Raw genomic sequence first — 27,774 nt, forward strand, 5'->3', positions numbered from 1 at the left:
CCTGTGACCTGCAATGGTTTCGGGGGTGTGGAGGCGACTGCTAAGATATCCTGAGGATTTCTTGTTCACAGACACAAAAAGTGGTGGTGGCTCTTATTGAGCATGACCCATGATAAGGAGGTGGAGACCTCCTTATATAGAGTCTCATGGCCACCATCATGGTACCCTAATGGGCCTAGCCCAGTTAGGGTTACCTCCACAAAACCCCCTCGGCCCTATAACACTGTATTAGTCCATGCGATAAAATAGGCCAAACATAATAGATTTAGGATCGTAGAACCGGGTTTTAGTACCATACCCCTACAAAAACAAACAACAAAATCTTCCAGTCTGGTGTCTTTACATATGATGTGCTCATTTTGTTTCCCTTAATTAAGGTTTAAGTTAATTTCTTTTGTTATATATTTCGAATCCATTGACCATGGATTCATAGTATATTTTACAACCAAATATGAACATAAGTTATATTGTATCCAACAACGTTTGTGGAGGGGTATAATAGTCCTTTCCATCCTACCCTCGACGGAAAAGTGCTACCAAATTACCGAATGCAAACGAAAGATAAAAAGAACATGGAGGTGGTCTCTCTAACTTACCCTTAAAACCTAATTGTAGTAGTGGATGTGTCTTGATCACCTAATTATGGTAGTAGAAAAAGAAAAGAAAAGAAAAAGATAGAAAAGATTACGTATTGTCATATCTGGTAGCCGTATATATCGCACTTTCTTCGTAAGTGGGACACTTTATATCTTGGCCTACATGTACAAAGTTATTAGTATCTGGTTCCACATATACTTGGGAACTTTGAAACACCTACTTTATTATGTTTGTTTTCTTTATGTCAAATTATTAATGTCAACAACACTAGCTAGTTCTAGACATGTTAGCATCGACTAAACTTTTCAATAAGCCTTTATGTAATAACGACCCTGCAGGTTTAACCTTAGAAACCAAGCATATTGTAAACAATGAAGATGAAATGTAAATGGTTCAGGTTCACTTACAAATGTGTTTAATTAGAACTTGTTTTTAGTTTTTGGGTTATGGAGTCTCGATTGGTTTTGGGTCAGGTTTGTTTAAAAGACTAAATTAGTGGCAGGCGATTCGGTTTTAATTTATCTCTAGCTTGATAATGTTATTATTGTGGAACAAGTGATGTAACCCTAATATGCTTTATAAACGTGACTCTTTTACTTGTAATTAATTCATCATCACATGTGGTGAGAGGCATAAAGCAATAAAAATCTTAGTCGTAGCTGTGAATATATGATATGGTCCAAATTATATATAAACAATATAAATATTTCCTACACTTTTAATTGTTTTTGAGCTCATTTTTGTTAAATATTGCCCCTAGTGATTCGTATTTGAGGTTTAAAGGTTTCTTAAGATAACAAACTAAAATGAAATATTTATACCAAACTTGTGACAGATGAGTGTGGTTTCAAATGTCTTTAACAAACTATTCTTTCAACCTCAAGTTAATAAGTAATGAAGTTGTCGGGTCATTTAAATGTAACAATTAACGTTTATTATAAGAAGAAATAGATGCCACGAACAACTATTAATGAATGAGACGGTTATATTTGTTGAGTGCTTATTTGTGCTAAATGATTTTTAAATCCCACAAGAACTCTCAGTTTGTTTTCAAATGTTGTAGGATTTAATTGGAAGGGTCACAAGAAAGTCTCCAAGCCCATGTGAACTATTGGTTTTTTTAACCGGTTGTCACAAGAAACAAGGCCTGATGTCGGTGTTTAGAAATTAAATGTAAATAACCTAAGGCAATTATAAAAGGTATCTTAGAGAAAAATAACAAAACCTACAACCATCGAGTAAAAGAATATTAAATTCTTTGGCGGCGGAATTTTGTTTTACACGGAAGATTTGTGGTTTGGCGGGGGGATTTAATTTGTGCTACCTACGCAAGCATTATTATTTTGATACAGTGGTGTTAGTAGCTGCGGAGAAAAGACGAACGAAGGTTATTATTATTATACAACTGTGGCTGCTATTCAGAAGGTTAGAGTAAGGAAATAATTATAAAGCTTTAAGAATCTTTTGGTTTGGTCTCTTTTCTTTATGATTTTGGTTTGTTTTGAGTTTGGATCAGACATGAACATGCTTAATAATTTTGTGTCTTTGTCTATTATTATTGATATGAGTAGCTAAACTTATTAGAACTGCCTAGGTTTGATTGATTGACGATGTTTTGATGATTGTTTCGGGTTGAGTAATGAACATATAATTGATTTTCTAGTGTCAAGTTCATATTATTATGATTTTATTCTATGATTGCTATTGAGTTGTTCAATATTATATTAATTAAACCCCGTGTGATTTTATCTTTACATGAATTAGTTTCGTGTTTTGTTAGGATTGCATGTTAGACTAATTACTTGGTGTTTTTAGTTGTTTGTGGTAGACGTCATCATAGGGTTTGATTGGTAAAGTTGTTCATATCAATGGTTCATCTCCTTTTAGTTGGACCAAGACATTAGGAGTTGGTTTGTCTCTTTGGTCTATTCGATTTAGTTTGCCGTTGCGAGACCACGTGCGGTTTTCTAGCTGTTGATTATGTTAATTTGTAAGCCGAATTATTTAATCTTTAATATTGAATTACCCCTCATTCCTTAAGTTTGTTAAGATTACGAGTTTTAGAGGAATTTGTGATTTTGATACGGACCAAGTAATAAATCAATTGGGTACTTAGAAAATCAATTGTGCTTTATCTTCTTTTCTAGACGTTTTTAGGGGTCTTTAGTAAAACTGACCGTGGGGGGGACCTATTTTCCCTAATTATTGTCTAGTGAGATCATCTTTATAACCCGGTTTTATGTGTTCATTGTCACCTGAGCGTCGTTGATAGTCGTCAAGATACCTTACCTGGGTGGTTCACCTTCATCATATTTGAGAGCTCCGTTGTGCCGTTAAGTTTTTCTTGTCAGTTTCATTAACTTAAGTAAGTTAGTTAAAGTAATTAAAATAAAATATAAAAAAATAAAAGAATAATAATATCAATTAAATATTTTAAGGTAGGACTTGGATTGGGGTTTATAATCTGAGACGTTCTCACGTGTCTTCGAGTTCGATATCCGGACTTTCCTCATCTTTGCTATACGCGACCGGTACACTTGCCGTTTGTGTGAACTAGGATAGATTGTTTGGTTTTTTAAAGCTTAGTTGCGATTCGTGTTTTATTTATATATATATTTTCGCACATCAATATAGGTTTCTCATTGGAACCAAACCATATAAACGTGTGTTCCCGTGTTCTTTTATTTTTTATGTTTGGTCGTTAATTATGTGTTGTGCATATATAATAACACTAGTAACTCATACGGAACATGGTCTTGGTCTTTTGAGACATGAACAAGCCGCATAAACTTCATTGAAAATGTGTAGTTGAGACATGATTGATTCTTGTCAATCTTGTTTTCCTTCTAATATGTCATTAGTGGTGTTACTAATGTACGTATCGCAAAAGCCATCTTTAATTTTTTTTTTCTCGTGAAGCATTTTGAAGAATGAGCCAATCAAGTTATAGGAAATTGTTTAGTGAAGCAATTTCTTTTGATTAGATAGAAAGATAAACATAATGGAAGCTTCCCTTTATCTCTTTCAACAAATCCAACTACGTACGTAAAGGGGGCGCATCTTTCACATCGTCTCCAAAATAAGGCAGTGCCCCTTTGAGCGTCACCATAGTATCGGCGGAGGGGGATCACCATTGATTGCAACCCAATTAAATGGATCTAGGGTAGAGAGTGAGGGCGCCAATGGGAGTTGTAGAACACATGGCCAATAAACAGAGAAAATAATTTTAAAGAAAAAAGCTTTTTATTAGAATTTATGAATGATTAAGCCATTACAAGAGGCCTCTTTAATCAATATACATAGAATTCTAATTTTGGCAAGTATGCCAAAATTTCTAATTTACAAAATAATAATTAGAAATTCTAATAAAAATATTAAATGACGGCCTAAATTACTGATGATAGCTAAAAAACGCGTCAACGTATATATGGAAAGTTTAAATGTTGCTCTTGTACTAAAAGTCTTCTTGGCAAAAATTGGATGTTTACACTTTACATGATGGATTTTGGGCCTGACAACCAGGCCAAACAGCCTATGGCTTGGCTCAAGTTAAGCTTGGGCTCAAACTAGTTTTGGCTTGGCTCAGTTTAACACTTTAAGCTTTTAACCAATCGTTCTCAAGTAGCTCACTTACACTCGTGTACAGAAAGACAATCCTAGGACCAGAATCCTCAAATCTGGCATATTGCATTATTGCAAAATCCGGTTGATCATAATATAAATACTTCCCGCATATTTGGGACTAGAATATCTGACATATCATTTTCAAAGCACTTGAAATTCAAACTAGCCACCATGAAAGTGAACAGATTGACCTGTAAAAGTAAAAGAAACAAGTTGATGAAAAGAAGGATATTGTAAGCAACTTTTGGGCTGTAATCTTCTAGTAGTAGTAGACCGACCCGATAACTTTTCATATGGGCTACTCAAACTAACCAACCAATTTACCAGACGGCTTGAAGCATCACCATCCACTGAAGAAAAAGAAACCACTATCACATGTTATGTTTGTTTACAACATCATATTAACAAGAAATTTAATTAATGCACCATATGATCATTGAATAATTAGAATAATTCAATCCGCTGCGAGCTTTATGAACACTACAATATTGGTTTTTTGCCACTATAGAAAGGTAATTACGTCTGGTTTGATCGGTCACAAACTTTCACCATACCATTGTTAGGGACAAATGGCTTTGCGTCCAATCTTAGTGACTAAAAGGATATTCTCTAAATTTGTATGAAACCCCTCAGGTCGTCCCGAGAATACAAGAGAATTCAGGGGTACTAAATGAGTACAAAAAGTAGGTCTAATTGTTTATTGAGCATAAACTAAATTAAATTTTAATTGATTTAACAAACAAAATGGGTTTTAAAATTAGATATAGTCTTTTATATATATAAAGAATTATATATATATGTACATAAAACATGTATATAAAAATTAAAAATAAAAAGTTTGTCCCTAGGACAATGGATATGGGCGGTTTCCCGCTTTACCCTACCCTAGAGCCGGCCTGAAACCACATCTCTCTCACTCTTTTAGCGATTTGCTTCAAAATGCTCCATGGAAATCTACACGAACAAGCTAAGGCTCTCAATTTCTACACGAACAAGTTAAGGCTCTCAAATGGTCTCTCCTCATCAACATGTATGTCAAGCAGACAGACACTTTGTTGACCTCGAGTATTTTGAATGACGGTCCCTATAAGTTTATTGTACAATTAAAATAAACGATGATGTATGGTTACGGTGATTTAACTCCATCTCCCTTAAACAAATTGACCAAGCACCTAACCTTGTTGGCTATAATTTCTTCCTTTTCAATTGTCAAGCTTTTTTTTCGGTTTCAAACCTCAAACATTCTTCTTCTTCTTCTTTCGTTTTTCTGTAGATTATCCATCTTTTTTACTTGCACAACCAAATTATCATATTCTTCGGATGGATTTTTATGTTGAAATCTCTTGAGTTCACATGTGAAAAAAGAGATATAATGAGATAGGATTAAAGTTATAGTTTAAATCAAGTGTTTAATTATTCGTTAAGGTTAATATTGGTCTGTCAAGTTTCGTTAGTTGTATTTATGATAAAGGAAGAGTCAAAGCCATCTATGGCATCAAATCCGTTTTTAACGTGTTTAGGTTTATGGGTCCCGCGCCATTATTTTAAAGAACTTTTTTGTGATTTTAAAGGTATGGAAGGTGGATCGCATTTTTGTTTGAAAAGAAAACTATTTCTTACGAGGATTTCTATAAGGTTTCTTGAACAAGCAAAGCTTGTGTATTTGTTTTTAAGAGATTTTTACTTCATATGTATTTAATCACATTGTACTTTTTATATGACCTGACTTAAAAGTTCTAATGCTGAGTTTAATCATCGAATGACAACTGAGTATCAGAAAAAAACCGAGCCGATGAAAAGTTTTCCGGAATCACCAGATATATAAGATCCATGAAACAACTATCACTTGGTCCTCTTATAATATATGATCTATCATCCTAACACCATGAAGGTAATAAAACAGAGGAAAGAAAGAATATCGAACTTGTAAATCATTTTGGGCCCATAATTGGGCCTAAGTGACAAATCAATTATTGCAAGCCTGCATGTTGTTGAGACTTTGATCAGTCATGGGCTATGTACGTGACAAAGTACCTGCATTCAGTTCAATAGTTGTAACTTGTAAAATGTAAAATTAGCATGTTTACAGCTCAAAACGGTTCAGTTTTAAATCAGCCCGAGCCTTTACTCGAGCACGCTTAGTAAACAAGCCCAGGCCCAAGGCCCGTGAGCTTAAATGAGTCTACTATGTGATTTTTCTTAATATAATAATAATACTAAGATAAAAAAATATATAATTATCAATGCATATATATAAAATAAATTTATTTTAAATCAAACAAGTCTAGCCCAACTCATGCTCGAACTTGAAAAACTACTCAAGAGCCGAGCTTACCAATGAATATACTAACGTTCTTAAAAGTTATTACATGATTTACGAAATCCTTAAAAATAATAACGTATTTATTTGTAAATAATTATACTTACCAATGAATATACTAACGTTCTTAAAATTATTAGAAACTATAATATATTCACTTACGGTTTCATATATGGTAACCCATAGTCTCATAAGAGTACTATACATTATACAACCAAAGGCATCATGGGCCTTTAAGCCCAACTAAAGCTGACGGCTAACCAACATAACGGGCCTGCAGCCTAAAATAACCTAACCAGTCAACCCCTCCACGTGGCAACCAGCCATTAGTCCTTGACTAAAACTCACCTCACCACCACGTAACCCTAGACCGCCCACCTACAAAACCCATCAAGTTACCATTCTACCCACCTCACCTAGCCTAAAACCGAAATATCTAGAAGGGCAATATGGTCATCCATTAATAAGGCAAACCTACCACCCCTTAAACACACCACCGCCTCAGATCTACTACACACAAGAAACACACCCCCAATCCTCTCTATAAATCATAATCTCTTGATGATATATAAACACCTCTTTTTTCAAATTCAACCGCTAAATCCACTCTAACGTTGCTTTCATTTCATCTTTCCCGCTTCAATTTCATATTATATTAATCGAGTCACCAAACCCTAAGTGAGATTTCATTTCACACCTAAATCAGATGCTATTCAGTCGATATATCAGTTATCGGTCCCTTGATAAAATATCGTATTAGCGATATTGACCGATATTTGACTGACTTATTAGTGTTATAACTTATAAGTCTTTGTTATCAATTTCTATTGTTTAGTGTTAGTGTTTTAAGTCTTAATCAGTTCATACTTGCTACGATATTGCTAGTGTTTTGCGAGTTGCATTAGTGTTAAATTGCTATATATAGGAAGTTTTCATGATATTAAAATTACCGATATCCAATCGCATTAGCTAGCTAGATCAGGTGTTTGATAAGACTCAATTAGTTAATTAGATGCTTAATTCATTGTGTATTGGTTTTGAGTTTAGGGAATTTATGGCTGATCAAGTGATGGAGGGAATCCAGCCGGTTGATCTTCAGAAGCATCCGTCTGGAATTGTGCCAACTCTACAGTATGTTTAATTAGGGTTTATGATTTTTGGGTTTGATTGGTTTTTAATATTTAGACTAAAGTTGTGTGATTTTATATTGTTTTTGAAATTTAGGAATATTGTTTCTACGGTTAATCTGGATTGTAAGCTGGACTTGAAGGCGATTGCGTTGCAGGCTCGAAATGCTGAGTATAATCCAAAGGTAATCGCTGTTCTATAAAGTCGTTATGTGTAACTTGTAGAGTTATAGGTTATAGGTTATAACAAGCTGAAGAGAGCTAATTAGTTATACTGAAAGTTGAAATCCTGCTTGATACTTAAGTATGTAGCCGTCTTTAGTTAGTTGATACTTTGATTATGTTTTTAGTACTAGGGGTCGAATATTACTAATAATTGTCACCGTCTTCTGATATTGTGATGTCATAAATATTTGCTTATAGTTGTAAGTTATAGAAGATTGCGTTTTGAACTGTTGATGATGGTTTTTTTTAATGATGTTCAGCGTTTTGCTGCTGTTATCATGAGAATAAGAGAACCAAAAACCACGGCTTTAATATTTGCTTCTGGGAAGATGGTAAGATTTTTTCCCCATAATGTATGTGTTTTATGATCTTTGCTTTGAGTCATTTTTGTTTAACGACTTGTTGTATCAGGTTTGTACGGGAGCCAAGAGTGAACAGCAGTCAAAACTAGCTGCACGGAAGGTAATTGAAGCGTATAACGCCTATTTCATTGTCATTATATAATCTTTTGTGTCATAGTTTGATTTCCTTCTTAACTTTTTATTATTATATTTATTCTTTAGTATGCTCGGATCATTCAGAAACTTGGGTTTCCCGCCAAATTTAAGGTATTTATTGTTCTATTACTAGCCTTTTTAATATAGGTATGTTCTTTTTAATAATTTCTTTTTCATGATGACTTGTAGGATTTCAAGATTCAAAACATTGTTGGTTCTTGCGATGTTAAATTTCCCATTAGACTTGAAGGTCTTGCGTACTCCCATGGTGCCTTTTCAAGTGTGAGTTCATAATAGAGTGCTTTCATTTTTATATGCATACATATATGCATACATACGTATTATATCCACCATGCATTTTCTTATAATCTTCATTATGATTGTTCATACAGTATGAACCAGAACTGTTCCCAGGGTTGATTTATCGTATGAAACAACCAAAAATTGTTTTGCTCATCTTTGTTTCTGGGAAAATTGTTCTTACTGGAGCCAAGGTAAGAGGAGGATTGTTGAGCACAATGTCAATTTTTTCCTTTTTGTTTCTTTTTTTTGTTATCCTGTTTTTATTCTTTATTATTTTAAACTTTTCAGGTTAGAGACGAGACTTACACTGCATTTGAGAATATATATCCAGTGTTGACTGAATTCAGGAAGAACCAGCAATGGTAAGTAACTGTACTATATTTATATAACTTTTTAAAGTAATTATGTTAAACATGGTTTCATGTCATGTTTTTTGCGGCAGATCTATGGGTAGACCTGATCAAACGGCGTATGGGTGGGTGATAAAGGCCTCGACTTGACCATCAATTTTTAAAACAAGTGTAAATACACGATGAAAATCATAGATGAAAGCAAGTTAAGCTCCCTAGCTAGTGTATGAATATCATAAAGCCCATTTTCTCTTGTCTGTGTTTTCGTTTGTTTTAAGACCCGACTTGTATTATGGCAATTAGTTTAGTTTTGTGGCAGGTCAATATGGTTGAAAACAAGCTTTTCTTGGTCTGTTTTTTGAATTCTTGACTTCTTTGTGTGGACATGGTATGAACATTTTAAATTTTTGACTTGGTTAGTATGAATGTTTGTGTTTGATTGAAGATTGCACAAACAAAAGTTGTGGGAACGTACTAGATGATTGTTTTTTGATTTATTTGTCTTGCAAGGCTCTTCTATGCTTTTACTGACTGTTACAACATTGAGTTTTGTTACCATTGGTTTATGGTAACTTTTATATAGAGGAACCTTTAAGGTGATGAATTCATAAGCACTTGATTTTCCTCATATGCCTCATGTTTGGATTTTGTTATCACTGGTTTCTTATCATAAACTATTGAAGACCAAAATGCCCATCACAAGTTATGATCTACTTGATCTCGTTGGCTAGTAGGGTAATCAGTAGTGGTAGATCTTGGGAGTTTTCTCATAAATGGTTTCTATGGTGTGCACTTAACAATCAGAATAAGTTACGATTTACTTGATCTCGTTACCTAGTAAATGATTTTTATGGTGTGCACTTAACAATCAGAATAATTTACGATCTACTTGATCTTGTTAGCTAGTAGTGTAGTCAGTACTCGGTAGTAGACGTGCACAAAAAAACCGGTTCCGGAACCTAACCGGTGGAACCGAACCGGAACCGGTTCTACTATATATATTTCAGTACCGGTTCCAACCCGGTTCCTACCCGGTTATTATTTGGAACCGGTTCGGGTCGTACCCGGAAAAAACCGGTTCCGACGGGTTTTTTTTCAAGGGTCAAACAAAAAGTCAAACTAGCCGTTGGAACCGGTTCCAACGGTAATATAGCCGTTGGAACCGGTTTTTTTAGACACCAAATAGCCGTTGGAACCGGTTCCAACGGTAATATAGCCGTTGGAACCGGTTTTTGAGGCAATATATCCGTTGGAACCGGTTCCAACGGTAATATAGCCGTTGGAACCGGTTTTTGGGCCAAACCTATATATAACTTGTTTCCATTACTTGTTTCACCATTACTTGTTTCCATTACTTGTAATTATTTGTTTTGGTAAAATTATTTGTAACTTGTTCGACTAATTATTTGTTTTGGTAAAATTATTTGTTTCGACGAAGAAGAATTGTACTATATGTTTTATTATAATTTGTTCGATTAATTTTTGTTACTTTTTTAATAACGACGAACATTTTATTTATTTAAAAACTAACTATTACAAACATTATTAACACATAAACGATACTAAACATAACAACTAAAACATAAAAAACAAAGTCCGTCGTTTTAATCCGGGAATACTTATTTTTGGGTTGTAGAGCCGGACGACTCTCCCACTTCCTTTTTTTTATCTTCCAATCTTTTTTTCTCTCGACAATACTTATTCGTATGTTTTCGTAATGTCGAGTTGGACCCTGCTTTAAGAAACTTCGAGCAATATTTGCAACGTGCCAACTCATGTGAGTCGGTCATGAGACACAAATCGTAATGGACCCAAACATCGGGGCATCTTGTTGTTTCGATCACCATAACAACGTCATCATTGGATGCCATTTGTGGTCGGTTTAAGGTTAATTTTGGTTTGTAGTGTGTTTTATGGTTTTGGAATTGGAGTGTGTTTGATAGTTTTGAAACTTGCTATTATTAGTAAGAAAATACCCTATTTATAGTTAAAAAACCGGTTCCAACGGTCAAAAACGGCTATATAGCCGTTGGAACCGGTTCCTAACGGCTCTAATTTTTAAATTTCAAAAAAAACCGGTGGAACCGGTTTTTACGTAAAAACCGGTTCCGGTTCATACCCTACCGGTTCTTAAAAGTTCGCATATCTGGGCACCGGTTCGGGTCGGGAACCGAACCGGTTCCTGACTGGAACCGGTGTCATTCTCTACCCGGGTTGAAAAAAACCGGTTCCGAACCGGTTCGGGTTTTCAAGGTGTACCCGATTTGTGCAGCTCTACTCGGTAGTGGCTAGATCTTGTGAGTTTTCTCATAAATGGTTTCTATCGTGTGCTTAACAATCAGAATGCTCACATACTGGTACTTAAAAAGTCAAAACTATTGCTAATGCATATTAAACAGTATGATTAGATTGTGAGAATCATAATTCTCATATTTTAAACAGTGAAAATTTGGTTTTCATTAGTACTTGAAAGTCTTGAACTATGAATATGATGCACATTGACATTGAAACCAGTGAATACTTCACTGGATATAGATTTATATTTATTGAGAATTTAAAATACATATCTGACCAATTTGGGTTTGCTCACTGCTTATGGATTCTTTTTATTTCTTTCATTTGGGGCATGATCTTCTAATGCTTTAATTGGAAGCTTTTAAACTATTAAGCAATTTCGATGACATTATTAGGACACCAGCGGGCAACCCATCACAAGCGTTGTTACCCGCCCAACCCAAATCTCTCTCTCCTCTGTGCATGCAAACATATCTCTCCCTCTCTTCATCTTCCTCCGCAAGTAACCAAATTTCGCTTGTCGGATGTGTACTCGAATTCAAATTAGCAAAAGCAATGTCTCCTTGCATAATATGAATTCTTAACATTCATGATCTGGATGTGAATAAGTCAAATGCCTTCTCCCATGAAGGGTACCCAAAGGCACCCCTATTTCCCTTATTCATACCTATTCACCATGAATACGACAATACTTTTTTTAATCTATGTGCACTAACAGCCACACAGTGGTAGAGAATTTCATAAGTTATATTCTCTTACCGATTATATTCACCATTGTTCATTATGACATAATTATTCTCAAGTAACGAATGCATAATTGCATATACAAAATCATGAGTTAAGTCAATAGCTTTGTTGGGTCCCAAATGACGAAATGTGATTAAAATCATCTAACATTTTACGCTCGATCATACTTCTCTACTCTTAGCTCGTGAACATACCTCATACTCCTTGAAATAAAGGTCGTATATTTTATATATTTGATATTCACATTGCCATAAGTCAGAAGATACCTAGTTTCCGTTGATGACCATGAAGTACTTAATTTATTCGACGTCATCATTTTTATTATTTTGTCTGGTACTGGTGCTGAAAAGTGAAAAGCAAATTCTCATATTTGTTTCCTTCTAAAGAACTTAAAATAATTTCTAAAGCTTTATTGTTTTGGAGATCTTTGTTCAACATAATTTCTGTTAGACATAATTTCATCTAATGTAGATCTCATGTCATAATCTAACACATTAAAAAGTGTTTATATACGTTTTCCAATTTAAGAAGTTATAATCTATGTGATCACATTTTCTCTTGTCACCAGTCTAGATAGTGATAACATTTGCAATTCTTCACTAACTTGATAGTAACCACAATTTACATAATTGTACAGGTGTTTTGCTAATAGAGTTTACGATTTATAGCCCGAACTGTCATTGTTTTCTTGATTTTTCATATTAATATTTTGTTCTTTCAATGGATAAGATATATGACTATATGAGTGAAAGATCACTTGAGAATATTATTAACTTATTGAAGTTTCAAAAGATTGGTTAAATTGTAGAAATAATGCTTCTTTAAACAGTTCGGGTATGGAACTGGTTTCGGGTATGATCGGGTATTGAAAAATCGGGTATTGAGAAAAATCGGGTAGGGTTCGGGTAGGGTATTGAGGAGAAAAACTCAACCCTATGTACCCGGGTAGGGTATGATCGGGTTCGGGTATTGGAACCGGGTACGACCGGGTATTAATACCCGGTTTTGAATTTGTACTTTTTTTATACATTTTTTAATTTGTTTAAAATTTAAATTTGCTTTGTAATGGATAAAATTAATTAAACTATATTACAAAAACCATAAATCCACCTAATTACAAATTATTTACTTAGTAATATGCATTTTACAAAAACTTAAACATAAAAGTTGTGAAGTAAACTTAAAAATATACTATAAAAACTCATGTATTATTTCGGGTATTAGAAAATTGGTATCGGGTATCGGGTATAACCGGGTACGGGTATTGGCCTCAAAATGCATACCCTATCCATACCCTACTGGTAGGATCGGTTCCGGTTTCGGGTATAGAATACCTGGGTACAAAAAAAACCGGTTCCGGGGATTTTTTTCGGGTCCGGTTCCGTGTACGAGTTTTTTGTGCACCTCTAGCTACCAGGGCCGGCTCCGAGAAGCAAAAAAACTTTTGGGTCGAAGGCGAAAACTATTTTGGACCTTAGAAGTATTTTTTGGGTTAAAAATTTTTAATTTTTATACGGGCTTACTTGGTTATAATTGGGGTGTGTAAAATACTTTTATATAAAAATAAGATTAAATATGCCTCAAATGATAAGAGAACCCATAACCTTTGATTTGGGAGTAATACCCCTTTGCACTAGATCAAACTGGTGGTTATGTAATTAAATTTACACACCAAATATACTTATTGTTTTAATAAAAATACATATAATTCTTTTCAAAAAATAAAAAATCAGGCTTAGCAAGATGTGCATGTAGCCGTCAGCCACGCCACACCTTATGGCCGGCCCTGAGTGCTACTTTTTCATTGTCCCTTTCCTCTTCCATCTATGGTTACCATGACTGACTTGATAGTCACTATATGATAGCGGTAGTTACTTCTATAATACTGGAACCTTTTGTATGTTTGTTGTTTTGATTTTTTAGCCACATTTTATGTTATTAGAATTTTATATTGTACATGTTAAAAATATGTTTATGGAGCTGAGAGTTTCATCGAGAACAATCTCTCTATCCTCTTGAATAGACTTAAGATTTGCTGTCATCACACATTTCTCAAACACTATCATTACCTTTGTAATGTGTTGTTTGTATTTATAGGTAGAATAAAGTACAAATTATTTAGTTTATTTATTTTAATTATATGATAATATGTATTTTATGTATACAAATAATGGAATCAACTACACACGCAAGGCTCGCTTATCCTGATATATAAAGTTTGGGCTTGGATTTGTTTATTTATTAAAAAAACTCAATTTATGTTCATATCTCATGTTCTAACTTGCTTAAACTCATCTTAAATCATACTTTTAATAAACCAATTTTAAATAACTCCTGCTAACTGTTAACATCTTTCTCGAAATTTCTACCAATGTCGTACCCAATATGCTATAAATAAATACAATATTAAATCAATTATTAACTAACTAAATAATAACAATAATAAACCAGCGGTTACGTGGTAGCGTTTGACAACTACACCATACACGTGTTTCTAGTTTTAATTCATGACATTTCTTTGTTTTTTTGTAACACTAAATTCTTTGTTTGTACACGTGAAATTATTTTATAACCTTGTCCCTTTTAAGTTATATGTATTAATCAGCAAATAAACTAATAATAATAATAATACTACGTTAAATAATATGTCACAATATTCGTGACCATTGAAAATGAAATTAAAATTGGAGAAAGCTAGGGGTATTGTAGGCGTTTCAAAATAACGTATGTGTTGACTAATTTAGGAGGAAAAAGAGTAAAAGCTTTGACGTGTAGGATTGAACAAACCCACTACTATCATCAACCGGTTTATTGTTGACCTTTCAGGCATGCATCACCAACCCTATGCTTTTTTAATATTACACAAGTTTTAAAAGAAATATTAAATATATAATATTTTCTTTAATTTCTAAGTTTGTAAATTTATATATGACGGTGTGTTCGCATAATTTGTTAATGGTTTGTGGATAATATGTCGGTGTATAGCAATATAGCATAACTATTATCAATGGGTTTTAATCAAGTTGTAATTGCATAAGGGTATTAGCAGTGGAGAAGAATCACTAATAAGAGTGTCATGTTAAAAATAGATACACTTAGACTACCCGTAGTGAGCGACTGATGGGGGCGATGGCTGGGCGATTTGGGCGAGAACACCCCCCCCGGGGAAAATGTGGGGCGATAGGAGGGGAGAACATATTGTCGCCGGTTTTTGTTGTAAAATAATAATAAAATATTAATATGACCACGGTCAAAAAAATTAAAATAAAAAATAAATTTAGTTTAAACAATATACTCCATTGTTCACAAAACCAACCGAACGTAAACTTGCAATGGAACCCGAACACCCAAAACAACCGAACCAAAATTTCCAGTTCGATTTTGCCGACCCAAACCTAAACATGTATGCCAACTACCTCATGCCCCAAAACCTCATGCCGGCGTTCGGGTCTACCCAACTGGACCCGGAGACTGTTCCGGAGACCCAGACGACACGGGCCTCCGGTTCTAGCCAAAAGTCGGACCTTAAACACAATAAAAAAACAATCGGGTGAGCCAACGACGCACATGATCCATACAAAGAAGGGTGTTGTGTGTCTGCAACAATAATGGTGGTGATGGTGACCGGAAAATGAAGATCATGATGATGGTGGTGGTGCATATTTTTTTGAAAATCGTCTCAAAATATGAAATTCACTTGAAATTTATCTGCTAAGACAAATTTCAAAAAAACATGTAGCATAGTTTCATTGGTAGATGAAAATTATCGGCAAGAATCCAAATATACATATATTAATTTGGTTGGACTAAAATTAGAATTTAAAAAAAATATTTTTATCTTCTCTCTCTTGCAAAGAATTATTTTAAAAATATTTCCTTGAAATAATGTGACTCTTAATAAGTAAAGAAAATATAATAGTAACTTTAGCATCACCCAATAAAACATTTAGTTACTTGTCACTGATAACCTAACTCTTAGACTAGCCATATGTATTTTGGCAATAATCGTCAAAAGTCCCTTTTCAATAGGCATGGTAAATATTGGCAATAACAACCATTTTATTGCATCGATCCTTGTACTCGCTTTATATGTGTCTCGCCCCTCCTGTTTTTGATGTTGATACTGCCTAACTTTCTTATCAAATACATGCACCCAACATTTTATAACTTTAATCATTTTCACAAATTTCTATTTATGGTACAAGATTTAAAACAAATAAAGATAATCTTATAGACCTTGTGGAATGATAAAAACAAATAAATTTGTTTAAACCAAACTATTATTTTTGTTGTAAAGTTCATGTATAAGTTCATTCAAAGATGATTAAAGATTAAAAATACTTATCAAGAGTGGAAAGTCTATGAAAATTTTCAAAAGAGTTATTAAGTTTCGGCCATGTAGATATTTGTTAATTCGATTTACCTATTTTCTAGTTCGCTTCGGATTCCTACAAACTCTTAACTCTCAAACAAACTCTAACTCTTAAAACAAATTGTAATTTTCAATCCTTTTATGCTACTAATTATACTAGTACCAATCTTACCTATCAAGTATTTCTTTGGTTTACACTTTATCCATCGATCCAAAAGTAGACATGCAACTAGGTTCTAAACCAATTATTTTTCAAGGGTTTGGATCAAATACATATAAAATTAACGTGTTAAACGTGAGAATCAAGTAGAGTAATTATATATACAAGTTAATTACTTTATGATAATTACTCTATGATTTAATTACATAATTACTCTATTTGTATATATAATTACTCTACTTGATTCTCACGTTTAGTACTTTAATTTCATTTGTACGTTAACCTTTCCCTATTTTTCAAATGCAATCAAAATGATGCGGTTTCGGAAGCATTCAAATGGCTCATGACATTTTCGTTAATCAAAGACCGATAAACTGAACCATAGGTTCCAAGAACAAAGTTCTTTTATATAAACTTAAACAAAAACCAATTAAAACAATAAACCATGACATCCAATTTATACTAAAGACTATCTTACTAAACAAGAAAGATAAATATTAGGAAACTTGAATTTTAAACGAATAATAAAAGATATTAAAATTCTGATATTCAAATAAGGAGATATCCTGTATCATACTCCCCGTCTTCAAAAAAAACTCGTCCTCGAGTTTTACCTTTAGACCAAAGCCACCTGGGTCGAAAGGAAGATCATGTCATTTCTTGTTCATCATCAATCTGACCTGCTCAAATAGTTTAGATGGTTGCGAGACTCTTGGAAGCCAAATTTTACCATGATAAGAAAATTCCAATGGTTCATGAAGTGGCAGCCAATCAAGATACCCCTTAACAAAGAAACCAATGGCCTCGTATAACATGTCGATTTTTTTCATTACTTTCTTGGGGCAGCCCCTTTTATTACTAATTTGTGTTCGCCCAGTATCAAGAATATGTGGACTTTGAATTTGATTTGATGATCTAAAATTAATCACACACTTATCTCCCATTATCCCATTATTTCTGGAATCTCTCATTTGACTATTTTCTTTTATTGGAGTATCCTTAACAATTAAATAATTGCTCAAGCTTTCAAGAGGAGGTGGGTCGGTTGCTACCAAATCTGATTGAACAATTCGACCACCGGTAATTGTGCGAATATCATCTTACAAGAACTCATAAAAAATACCCACAAAAACTTTAGCATTTTCTATCATCTCTTGGTTCAACGAATTCACAAATAAACATTCATCTTTATCCAAATCAGTTACGTTTCCACCAAACTTACATGGAGAAACCACCGAAGATTTATTCTCGTTTTCTTCTTCTTCTTCCTCGTCCTCACACTCGTCAAACTTGGGAGGTGATTCATAGATAAAATCGTTACCGGAATGATACACCTCCTCCCCATAATACTCATCTCCAACAAAATCAATTTCACCTTCATCAAACCTTGGACCATCTTCCAATACACACTCTTGATAGATTGGTTCGTCGAACCGAGGTGGTTGATAGTAAAACGGATGCTCCTCTCCGTCGTCACCTTCGTCCCAGACGACGGTGCTCAACTCGGTTTCCGCCTTACGCATCTCCCGTTGCAACTTGAGATCACGGACTCATTTTCGGAGCCGTTCGATCTCCTCAAGATTGCGGACTTGCTGTCGGAGTCGTTTGATCTCCTCAAGATCGCGGACTCGTTGTCGGAGTCATTTGATCTCTTCAAGATCCCGTGGGTTGGGATGGATTCCACTGCTGCCTCTCGCGGCGACTCTGCTAGTAGAATACCAATCTCTACCGTGGGCACGTGAATCAAACATACTTATGTCGTTGCCTTTGGCGGCGAATCTACGAGCAAGAAAGTATTCATCCTCACGTCGAGCCATTTGAGAACCAAAAGCTCTAATACCAAATGATGCGGTTTCGGGAGCATTCAAATGGCTCATGACACTTTCGTTAATCAAAGACCGATAAACTGAACCATAGGTTTCAAGAACAAAGTTCTTTTATATAAACTTAAACAAAAACCAATTAAAACAATAAACCATGACATTCAATTTATACTAAAGACTATCTTACTAAACAAGAAAGATAAATATTAGGAAACTTAAATTTTAAACGAATAATAAAAGACTTTAAAATTCTGATATTCAAATAAGAAGATATCCTGTATCACAAAATAAGATGATTACTTAGAATAAAGAGGTAATTTATCTCATATTTACTTTAGTAAACACATCTCCAAATAAACTCTTACCTATTACAAGCAAACATAACCCCTTCACTTTATTTTAACGAACCGTAATTTTTATTATTGTATAAAAATACTAAAATAGTGCATCAAAGCCTATTCAAAATGTATTCTTTTCGTAATGGAAAAGCAATGTGGCAATACACCTATCAACTTAAAAAAAGACATAAAATTCTAGATTTATGACATACCTTTTTAATATTCGAAGCATATTAAAACTTAAAAGTATTTAACGTTAGACTTTGGTGAAAATGATATTTTTTAAAGTATAAATAAAAACACCAATGTTGCGTTTCTTGCAATTCATCCTTTGTTATCTCATACATTTAACTTTTGTATTAATAAAATCATGTTATAAAAGCAACCTACCGTTCATTTTATGTAATCAAAGGTCACAAACTCACAAATTATCTTCTAATGTATCTTTTATCTTACGATAACTATAAATGTTTAATCGGTTTAATTAACACGGTTGCCCAATTTATTTTACCTAACAACCGAACTGGCATTTACATTTTCACAACCGACTGTTTGAAACTTCATTGCTAGTCAAACATGACGAATTGTTACTTTTCATCTAGTTTAGACATTTTAACAGTTCATGTACACCCAAGCTTAACTTATTAAACGTCAAATTTGAATTTTAAAATTTAAACTATACCTACCATGTTTAAATTTGTCTAGTAACACAACAACTTTTGTTTTTTAACCCAAAACCGCAAACCTAAAACATTTTAAAGAAACATACCATAAAATCATAAATATAGAATTTTAGTATTAAAACGTAGTACACTCATTGATTTGTTGGTGGGACATAGTCACATAGACTAGTTTACAATCACAAGTATACCCAAAGTAGTTGAGGGGCTATATTGTAATTCTTTCTCTTTGTGTTGCCTACTTTGGTGTGTGATTGGAGTAGACCCAGACAAGCAGAATGTGTACTACGCACTCCGCGTATGTTAGAAGTCTTCACTCTCTTTTAACCTCACATTTCCTAGTTTAGACTTTAGACTGGTCAACTCAAAGGAATAACCCACTTTGGTTACCAAAACCAATATAACATGTACACATTTACCATTTTGTTAATATACAACCATCAATGAACTAAGTACAACATCTATATGCATGGAAAAAATGACATTTGAAATATGAGGAAATTACAAATTGACCTAATTTTTTCTTACTTTTGACATTTGTGTAAATAATCCTACTTAGTCCCTCAACAAATGGTAGATAACATAATGGTCCCTAACATTTGTACTCTCTTCTAACACGCTCATAGTTTCACCGATAAGGATATTGTGTTATCGCATTCACCGCCACGAAAGAGGAGAAAGAATGACCATGAGGTAGATAGGAATAAATACACATATGCAAGCTATATTTTGAAAAGAATCTTAAAAAGAGCATTAATCTTTGTTAATTTGTTGAGTTTTGGTAATGTTTGGTAGGATTATTGTGGGATATTTGTATAAATAAGTTCCAATTATGTGTTTATGTGGACATTTTCATTACTAATAAAGATGATCATCTACAAATGGAAAGATTTATAAGATCTTAGCATGTGTTTGAGCAATCTAACTATTAAAGCAGCCATACTAAATGATCAACAATAGTTACCTAATATTTTCATTTGAATCTAACTTTTGTAAAGCAACTTTACAACACATATCAAACCTTTCACCAAATTTTAAATTAGCGGTCGTCACTTGAAACATAAAACTTTAAAATCTTAGCTACGTGAATGAAATATAAAAAACTTGCTATTTTTAACAACCTTATATTTTCTATAGTACATAATTACCAATTACAGATATGCTTTTGCATCTGACCATCTGTCCACCTCCTCATAACCTCATTCACACCGATATTTCACGTAAGTACGTAACTCTTAAGTAATAGGTATAAAAACTAAACTTATAAAATACAAGTCATCATCAAACAATACCGACAAATGAAATAAAACTTACGTGTGAAAGCACAAGCAGAAATAAACGAACGGAGACAAAACTTATAAATAGAGCATAATACAAGGATGAAAAATGAATATGTTGACTTTAGAGAAAACCAATTTTGACTGCCTTGATATTCTTCCAAACACCACCAAAGAATCGGATTCTCTGTTTCTCTCACTACCATTAACCTTTTTCTCACCTAAAACCCAACGCTTTCGACCGGAGTAACAGGTACGTGTTTTGACGAGTTTAATAGATATAGATATGGTTACAGATGATGTATTTGTTATTATTATTATGTGTTTGGAATGAATAATTAGGTTTTTATTTGTTAATAGTTTGATGAATTGACTGTGTGTTAGTGTTGAATCGGCACTAATTTCGGATCTCCAGTGTTGAATGGTTTATTTTTAGGGTTAGTGTGACTGTTAGACCCACTTTAACCTCTTACATCCTACAAATTAGCAGGTGATGTTTTATTAGGGATTGATTGATTATTGATTAATATTATTTTAGGTGTTTTAATGATATGAAGGTAGTTAAATCAAATTCAACCTTTTAGGTGATATTTTTTGTAATGGAAAGTGATTTTGTTCGATTCATCGGTTCGTTGTTGTTTTTGAATTGGGAATTTGTGTTTTTAGGTTGTGATTTAGCTTTAATTTTTTTTCTAGGGTTTCAACCTGTTTTGTTGGATATTTTTTTAAAAATTTAAACTACTCGCAGTTGGTCTTCTGGTCCGATGGTATCGTGGTGACGGTTAAGGTTTGGGATTTTAGGGGCTCAGGTTCAAAACCTGACTTAAGGGGTTTTCTTTCTTGACGGTGTGCCTGCAGCGTTAAAATCAGTATGGACGGTTGGCATCCCGTCTCGGGAAGGCTCATATGGGTATTGGAGGTGGTTTTAAACGCTGTTAAAAAAGAAAGAAATTTAAACTGCGCTTTAGTTAGAATCGTGATAGCTATTCGGTTGTGTTCGTTCGTTTATTTTATATGATGAGTGTCTTAATTTGATATGCCTTCAAAGGGATAAGTGTCTGATCATAAGTAGTAGTACTATGTAACAGATGCAGTTTTTTTTGAACTGTTATTGTCTGCCATTAATCTTTGTTTGGGTCCAGGCTGACATGTGTTTTGATTGAACTTGTATTATTGACTGAAATCGTACCACAACTTTATTATGTGAACAGTATTTGCATTTAGATTTCATGTTTTTGAATGTGTTTGTCCAAGCAAAGAGCTTTTAATGTTTTAGTTACTTACTCTCTTTATATCTCACATAAAAGAAGCCTCTTTATCACATTTGCTTTTAGATATTTGGTTGTTAATGCTGCATACCATTGTTTGGATTTATATATTGCAAGCTTTAAATCTTCTATCATTTTAATAACTTTCTTGACAATTATTGTTTTACATGAATATTCAGATTACAGATTGCAAAGTGTCTTGATGCAAAATCATTTGGTATCTTTTATTGGGTGATTCAAGTAGTTATTACACACTTACATGTGAGCAAAGATGGGGTCTGCATGCTGTGTTGCTGCTAGAGATAGAACTATAACAAATGGATCAAATGGTGATATAATGCCAAGAAACATCAGATATTCTCCATCATGGAGTGTTAGGTGGGAAAACAGGCGGCGTGTTGCAGGCGAAGAAGCTTCTATAAGCTGGTATTCTGATGGCGCTGTAACAAATGACAGGCTGGACAATAAATCTCAAACAACTGTTGGAACCGCTTATGCATCAGAAGAAGGTAGTCCACTGGAAAGTTTTAGGAATCTGACGTGGCAAAAGTCATCTCCTTCTGAGGGATTTGCAGTTCCTCAGTCAGGTAAATAAATGAATTTATCCTAGTAAATAATAATGTATCACTGATACAAAGTTTTCATAACTGTTTGAAGTGATACTGTCCTATTGTGAACCATGGTTGTAGAAGTCGCTAGGCGCTTCCAACTCTGTCGGCTGGCGAATTGCCTGTACTCGGCCTTAGTCCGGGAGTACTCGGGGATGACTCATCCAGTACTCGGCCTAGGCGGGGAGTACTTTGGGATTACTCATTGAGTAATCAGCGCCTAGGCGCGGTTTTAACAACCATGCTGTGAACCTTATTCTTGTTGCTATTATTCAACTGGTTACGTAGATTTAGGATTAATAGTAGGGTAATGTTTAATCTTAATTTTGTCGTCTTGTTTCTGTAAAAGATATGATGTGCATAGGACTGTAAACGAACCAAACGTTTAGTGAATCGTTTGTGAACTGTTCGTGGCAAAGTTCGTGTATTTTAATAAACGAACTAACCAAACAAAGAATGGTTCATTTAGTTTAACGAATGAATATGAACACATGTCTTTTTCGTCGTTTACGTCCGTGAACGTTCGGTTACATTTGTTCATACGAGTTTGTTTATGTTCGTTTAAGTTCGATTGTTTATTTTTGTAAATATCTGAATTTAAAAATTAGATCAGTTACAATTTTTTCTAGTTTTTAAGAACTTTTTAGGCCCAACATATTGTTTTTCACATTTAATTTTAATTGGTTTTAGCTTTGTAATGTCAGTTCATCTATGCTTAGTTATGTTTTTTCATTTACGCTCGTGAACCGTTCGTTTATATTATTAACGAACCCAGGCCCATTTTAATTTTGTGTGTTTGCTCGTTTGTTTGGTTTCGTTTTGTTTACATGCCTATATCTCATTTTTTTACACTTGTTTTTGCAGATCAATTTGGCTCTCAAATTACTTCAGAGGTATGCAAATTAACTGTTCCTATGCTCTAAGAATATCATAAATTCATAATTTTATAATCTCCAATATATTTTGCATCTTATAGGTGTAGGGGTCAACTGAAGGTCAACATGGTTCAGAACAATCGCCAACGATGATGTCATCATCCACACACTCGATTTCTTCATATTCACCGTCTCCTCTATCCTCTTCTCAACCTCATTTTCTACCCCCTTCCAGGTGGCATGGGCGGTCACCGAGCCACCATTTTATGCGCCAGGTGTCAGATAGCCGAATTCCAATGAAGTCACCGAACCTGTCAATTTCTGAAGAGGGTGGTTCTCCTTTTATGCTCCCCGGGTGGAGCAATGAGTCAAACCGTGGGTCCCATGGTGGATCTTCAGACAGTTGGTCTGTACCCGCATTCAACGAGCTCATGGCAGCTTCACACAGTCGAAGAGAACGATGGTCGTTTGACAGCAGCCGAACCAGTGGCAGGGTTTCATCTTCACCGTCCATTGACATGCGGACATGTGGCGTGTGCTCAAAGCTTCTAACCGAAAGGTCAGCATGGGCGGCCCAGAAGATAATAGCAAGTAACGAGCTTGCGGTTGTGGCCATTTTAATATGTGGGCATGTTTATCATGCAGAGTGTTTAGAAAACATGACATCTGAAATCAACAAGTATGATCCAGCATGTCCTGTTTGTACTTTTGGAGAGAAAAAGGTTGTTAAGTTGTCTGAAAAAGCTTTGAAAGCTGATCTGGAATTGAAAGCTAGGATAAATAAGAAGTCAAGAAGTCGGGTGGTTGATGGCGATATGAACGGCGATGATATTATGTTTGATCATCATCATCGTAATCATTGTAAGATTACCCCTAAGATGGGGTCAAGTTCTAGCATGAAGTCTTCTGTTGGAAAGCCTTTTCTAAAGAGACACTTCTCTTTCGGTTCTAAAGGCAGTCGGTCCATGTCAGATAACAATTTCCCTCGCAAAAAAGGATTTTTTTGGGCAAGATCGAGCAAGGTGTGATATTATTTTGCTCTTAAAGGTAACATACTTGACTTAAGATCATTAGTGAAATTATATAATTGCTGTTATGCAATCATTTAGGACCTATATGTGTCTGTTAATATGTTATATGCTATATGTTTTTAATTTTAAGAGTGGTTTTTTGGTATATAATGACAGGTGTAGGCGGATTGGACGACTAGGATTAGCTCCTCAAGATACTGTAAAGCAGGATTTGAATAACAGGTGATGAATGATAATCTTGATGAATATGGTATAATATATAAGTGGGGAGAAAAATCAAAGGATTAGTTTAAGTTTGTGTTCTGTAAATCTAAAATTTATTTTTATTTTTGTTTTCATTGGCTTTCACAATTTGCTTTTGTTGACAATAATATCAGTAGTTACCAAAGTTTTATGGTTTTCTCATTGCTAATATTTATGTTTATATACTATACTTAAATCTGGATTTTGATACAGTTGCATACAGCATATATGTGTCCTCTTAGGAAGTTTTAGACTTTTAGGTTAAGCTAAATTCCTTCTCCTTGACCAAGTTACCAAACGTCAAAAATAGACATCTTTGACCAAATTCTCTCCAAAATACCCGAAGGAAAATAACCATGCCGATTAATCTTTGACACATAACCAACTTGGAAACTTTAGTCACCAAGATAAGCCGAACGAAATTCAATGAAAAAGTAAGTTGACACCTCTTTTATCATGACATGTGTTTTAATTAGACTATAGTTGATTAGTGGTATTTAAACACGAATAAGCGAGCTTTACATTTTCCTTGTTTGCCAAGGCTCTAGACAGGCTCCTCCACCATATTTTCCTATATTTCCTAGGCAGACAACACATTTTGCATTGATTTTGTGCCGGTTACCTTGGTGTTTAGAGGTGCCAAGATAGGTTATATATTTAACATTTAAATTGTTATGTGTGCAGCTTCGAAGCTTTGGAATGATATGGTTTTGGTGGGCAGTAGGCCAAAAAACTCGTGGCTGTTTGATGTTTTATATTTATCTTTTTATTAGTACTTGAGTAGGAATAATAAGTGTAAAATTTCATGGATAAGGTGGTTGAAAAATATTCTTTTATTCATATAGTTTGCTTTTCCTCGGCTGTATAACGTCTTGCTAATCGGAGCTTTAAAAATTGTTAACGTTTAAAAAAAAGAAATTTGTTACATCTATTATGGTTGGGTTTTTTCTGTTGGCCTTATTTTCAAAGATAATTTAATCAAAAATGCTTATTTTGCTAATTTTCTCAGAATCAAATGGTAATAGCTTTTAGATAAGTAAAAATAGAAACCTAACCATTATTAGCTTTTTTTTTTTAGCTAATAGTGGATTAGTGGATATATCAATTTAGTTACACTAAACACACATGCAACAATATATGACAAACGTTTCCTATGACTCACCTCGTACGTGTCACACAACATTCCATCCAGTCTACACATGCAACGACACGTATAACCAAAGTGCATGCAACACCGGCCACCTCGTTCTGCCTACTTATAATAACACGACAAACACCGCCACCATAAATAATAAAACCCAAAACCAATTAAACACTCTTCTCCCAGGTTAACTTAAACATACAATATTACTTAAATACAAAATGGCAGATATTCGCGATGAACTCGGCCGTCCGATTCAACTCACCGACGAGTTTGGCCGCCCTGTTCAACTCACCGACGAGCATGGTGTTCCAATCCACCTCACCGGCGTCGCCACCACCGTTGGATCAACTCCTCACAATCCCATGACCGTTGGATCAGAGGTTCATAATAAGACGACCCATGATCAGGCGACCCAAACCATGGGTTCGGAAGTGCATGGTGGGACCCACTTTGCCCCGACACCAGTGGACTATGTCAAACATACAGCCGGTGCAGTTGCGGGTGCTGGAGCACCGGGAAGCCATACGGGTCATACCGAGCCTCAGCATGTTGTTAAAGAGGATAAGAAGACCGAGGCTCAACATGTTCTTAAAGAGGATAAGAAGCCGCTGGAACGATCCACGAGTTCTACCTCTAGTTTGGTAAGATGTTACGTTCGAATCAATTATTTTCTTTGGTGAACAATTGTCTTTTTGATGAAAAACGAGCCTGGACGACGCTTGTACATGGATCGTTTCAAGCTCTATTTATAAAGCTCAAACTTGGCTCGCGGGTAGAGTTTCAAAGCCTGACTTTGGTTTTTTCAAACTTTATTAATTAATTATTTATATGCAGTTTAAATATATTTTTTTATATATTTTAATTATTGAGTTTGTGTAAAACAAATTATGTATTATCTAGTTAATTTTATTGTAATTCTATGTATAATAATAGTTATTATATAAATATATTTTATATATTATTAATTAAATTAAATTTAAACAAAAATAGGTTCGTTTGGGCTCGCGCTTCCCGTGAAGCTCGATAAATGAAGCTGGGGTTTAGATAAGCTAGGTTACATTTTTTAGCTAGACAATCTCGAGTAGCTCGGATTGGTTCTCACCTACACCTAAATATGCAAATAAAAATATATTAAATAAATAAGTGTACGTTTATATATTGTGGATGCAGTCGGAAGATGACGGACAAGGAGGGAGGAGGAAGAAGAAAGGTATCGTGCAGAAAATAAAAGAGAAACTTCCGGGACACGGTGATAAAGATAAAGAGAAAGCAGCAGCCGCACACAGCACCGACACCACCACCATCGAGAAAGAACGGGAAAAGAAGGGGTTCTTGGACAAGATTAAAGACAAACTTCCGGGTCATCATTGATCTTTCATCTTCTCTAGCTGCTCTTCTCATTTCGGTGTTTTGTTTCTGGATTCTGCAAGATATCAAGTCAACGGTTTATGTATTGTGTTATGTATATATTAGTAGTTGTGTTTTATTGTTTCTGTATGTGATTTATATAACTATATAATTATATATGCTCACCTTAATGTCAGTGGTTTATAATTGTTTTACGTTCTCCACATATATACTTCAAATTTCCTTCATATGTATTTATGTTATGATCCTTGTTCTTCTGGTAATCACTGTTGACATGCAATTCAACTACATGTCCAATGATAGGATATTACCACTCGTATTGAGCCTGGTTTACAGGGATATTTCCACTCATATTGAGCCTGGCTAACAGGGATATTTCCGCTCGATCGTATTGAGCTTGGTTTACTTCTGCTCGTATCGCTTAGAGACGACTGTCGTCATTAAGCTAGTTTTTTCTATAGATAGTTTATATACATCGACTAAGCCGAACTATAAAAATGCC

The 27,774-nt window shown here is 34.4% G+C and overlaps 3 protein-coding genes across 4 annotated transcripts; all 3 read left to right on the plus strand.

Annotated features, from left to right (window-relative positions):
* The first annotated feature begins 7,045 nt into the window (after nucleotides 1-7,045).
* Nucleotides 7,046-9,445, plus strand: LOC143550819 (TATA-box-binding protein-like). Of its 2 annotated transcripts, XM_077041405.1 has the most exons (10): nucleotides 7,049-7,219; nucleotides 7,589-7,672; nucleotides 7,766-7,853; nucleotides 8,154-8,225; nucleotides 8,305-8,355; nucleotides 8,457-8,501; nucleotides 8,580-8,672; nucleotides 8,783-8,884; nucleotides 8,982-9,055; nucleotides 9,136-9,445. In XM_077041405.1, coding segments are annotated over exons 2-10 (603 nt in total). In that variant the 5' UTR covers nucleotides 7,049-7,219; nucleotides 7,589-7,595; the 3' UTR covers nucleotides 9,137-9,445. The 2 variants fall into 2 exon arrangements, with proteins under 2 accessions (XP_076897518.1, XP_076897520.1); XM_077041403.1 differs by lacking the exon at nucleotides 9,136-9,445 and having other exon boundaries at nucleotides 7,046-7,219; nucleotides 8,982-9,059.
* Nucleotides 9,446-20,863: 11,418 nt separating this feature from the next.
* LOC143550797 (uncharacterized) lies at nucleotides 20,864-24,932 on the plus strand. Its single transcript, XM_077041388.1, has 5 exons — nucleotides 20,864-20,988; nucleotides 22,183-22,590; nucleotides 23,476-23,504; nucleotides 23,594-24,533; nucleotides 24,674-24,932. Exons 2-4 carry the CDS (start codon nucleotides 22,275-22,277, stop codon nucleotides 24,512-24,514), a joined length of 1,266 nt encoding a protein of 421 aa, XP_076897503.1. The 5' UTR covers nucleotides 20,864-20,988; nucleotides 22,183-22,274; the 3' UTR covers nucleotides 24,515-24,533; nucleotides 24,674-24,932.
* A 1,156-nt stretch (nucleotides 24,933-26,088) lies between these two features.
* On the plus strand, nucleotides 26,089-27,326 carry LOC143550820 (uncharacterized). The gene is made up of 2 exons (XM_077041406.1): nucleotides 26,089-26,545; nucleotides 27,075-27,326. The coding sequence occupies exons 1-2, from the start codon at nucleotides 26,123-26,125 to the stop codon at nucleotides 27,273-27,275; spliced, it is 624 nt and encodes a 207-aa protein (XP_076897521.1). The 5' UTR covers nucleotides 26,089-26,122; the 3' UTR covers nucleotides 27,276-27,326.
* The last annotated feature ends 448 nt before the right edge of the window (nucleotides 27,327-27,774 follow it).

This window comes from Bidens hawaiensis, unplaced genomic scaffold (genome assembly GCF_021521415.1).
Source record: "Bidens hawaiensis isolate Kalapana, Puna unplaced genomic scaffold, B.hawaiensis_p1.1 tig00016189_1, whole genome shotgun sequence".
Taxonomy (NCBI): domain Eukaryota; kingdom Viridiplantae; phylum Streptophyta; class Magnoliopsida; order Asterales; family Asteraceae; genus Bidens; species Bidens hawaiensis.

Bases quoted from the DNA above. Each gene is read 5' to 3' on its own strand.
- LOC143550819 (XM_077041403.1), top strand. From the start codon at position 7,596: ATGGCTGATCAAGTGATGGAGGGAATCCAGCCGGTTGATCTTCAGAAG. The intron at 7,854-8,153 runs GTAATCGCTGTT...AATGATGTTCAG, and splicing joins ATGCTGAGTATAATCCAAAG to CGTTTTGCTGCTGTTATCAT. The intron at 8,356-8,456 runs GTAATTGAAGCG...TTTATTCTTTAG, and splicing joins CAAAACTAGCTGCACGGAAG to TATGCTCGGATCATTCAGAA.
- LOC143550797 (XM_077041388.1), top strand. From the start codon at position 22,275: ATGGGGTCTGCATGCTGTGTTGCTGCTAGAGATAGAACTATAACAAAT. The intron at 22,591-23,475 runs GTAAATAAATGA...TTGTTTTTGCAG, and splicing joins ATTTGCAGTTCCTCAGTCAG to ATCAATTTGGCTCTCAAATT. The intron at 23,505-23,593 runs GTATGCAAATTA...TTATAGGTGTAG, and splicing joins GCTCTCAAATTACTTCAGAG to GGGTCAACTGAAGGTCAACA.
- LOC143550820 (XM_077041406.1), top strand. From the start codon at position 26,123: ATGGCAGATATTCGCGATGAACTCGGCCGTCCGATTCAACTCACCGAC. The intron at 26,546-27,074 runs GTAAGATGTTAC...TTGTGGATGCAG, and splicing joins CGAGTTCTACCTCTAGTTTG to TCGGAAGATGACGGACAAGG.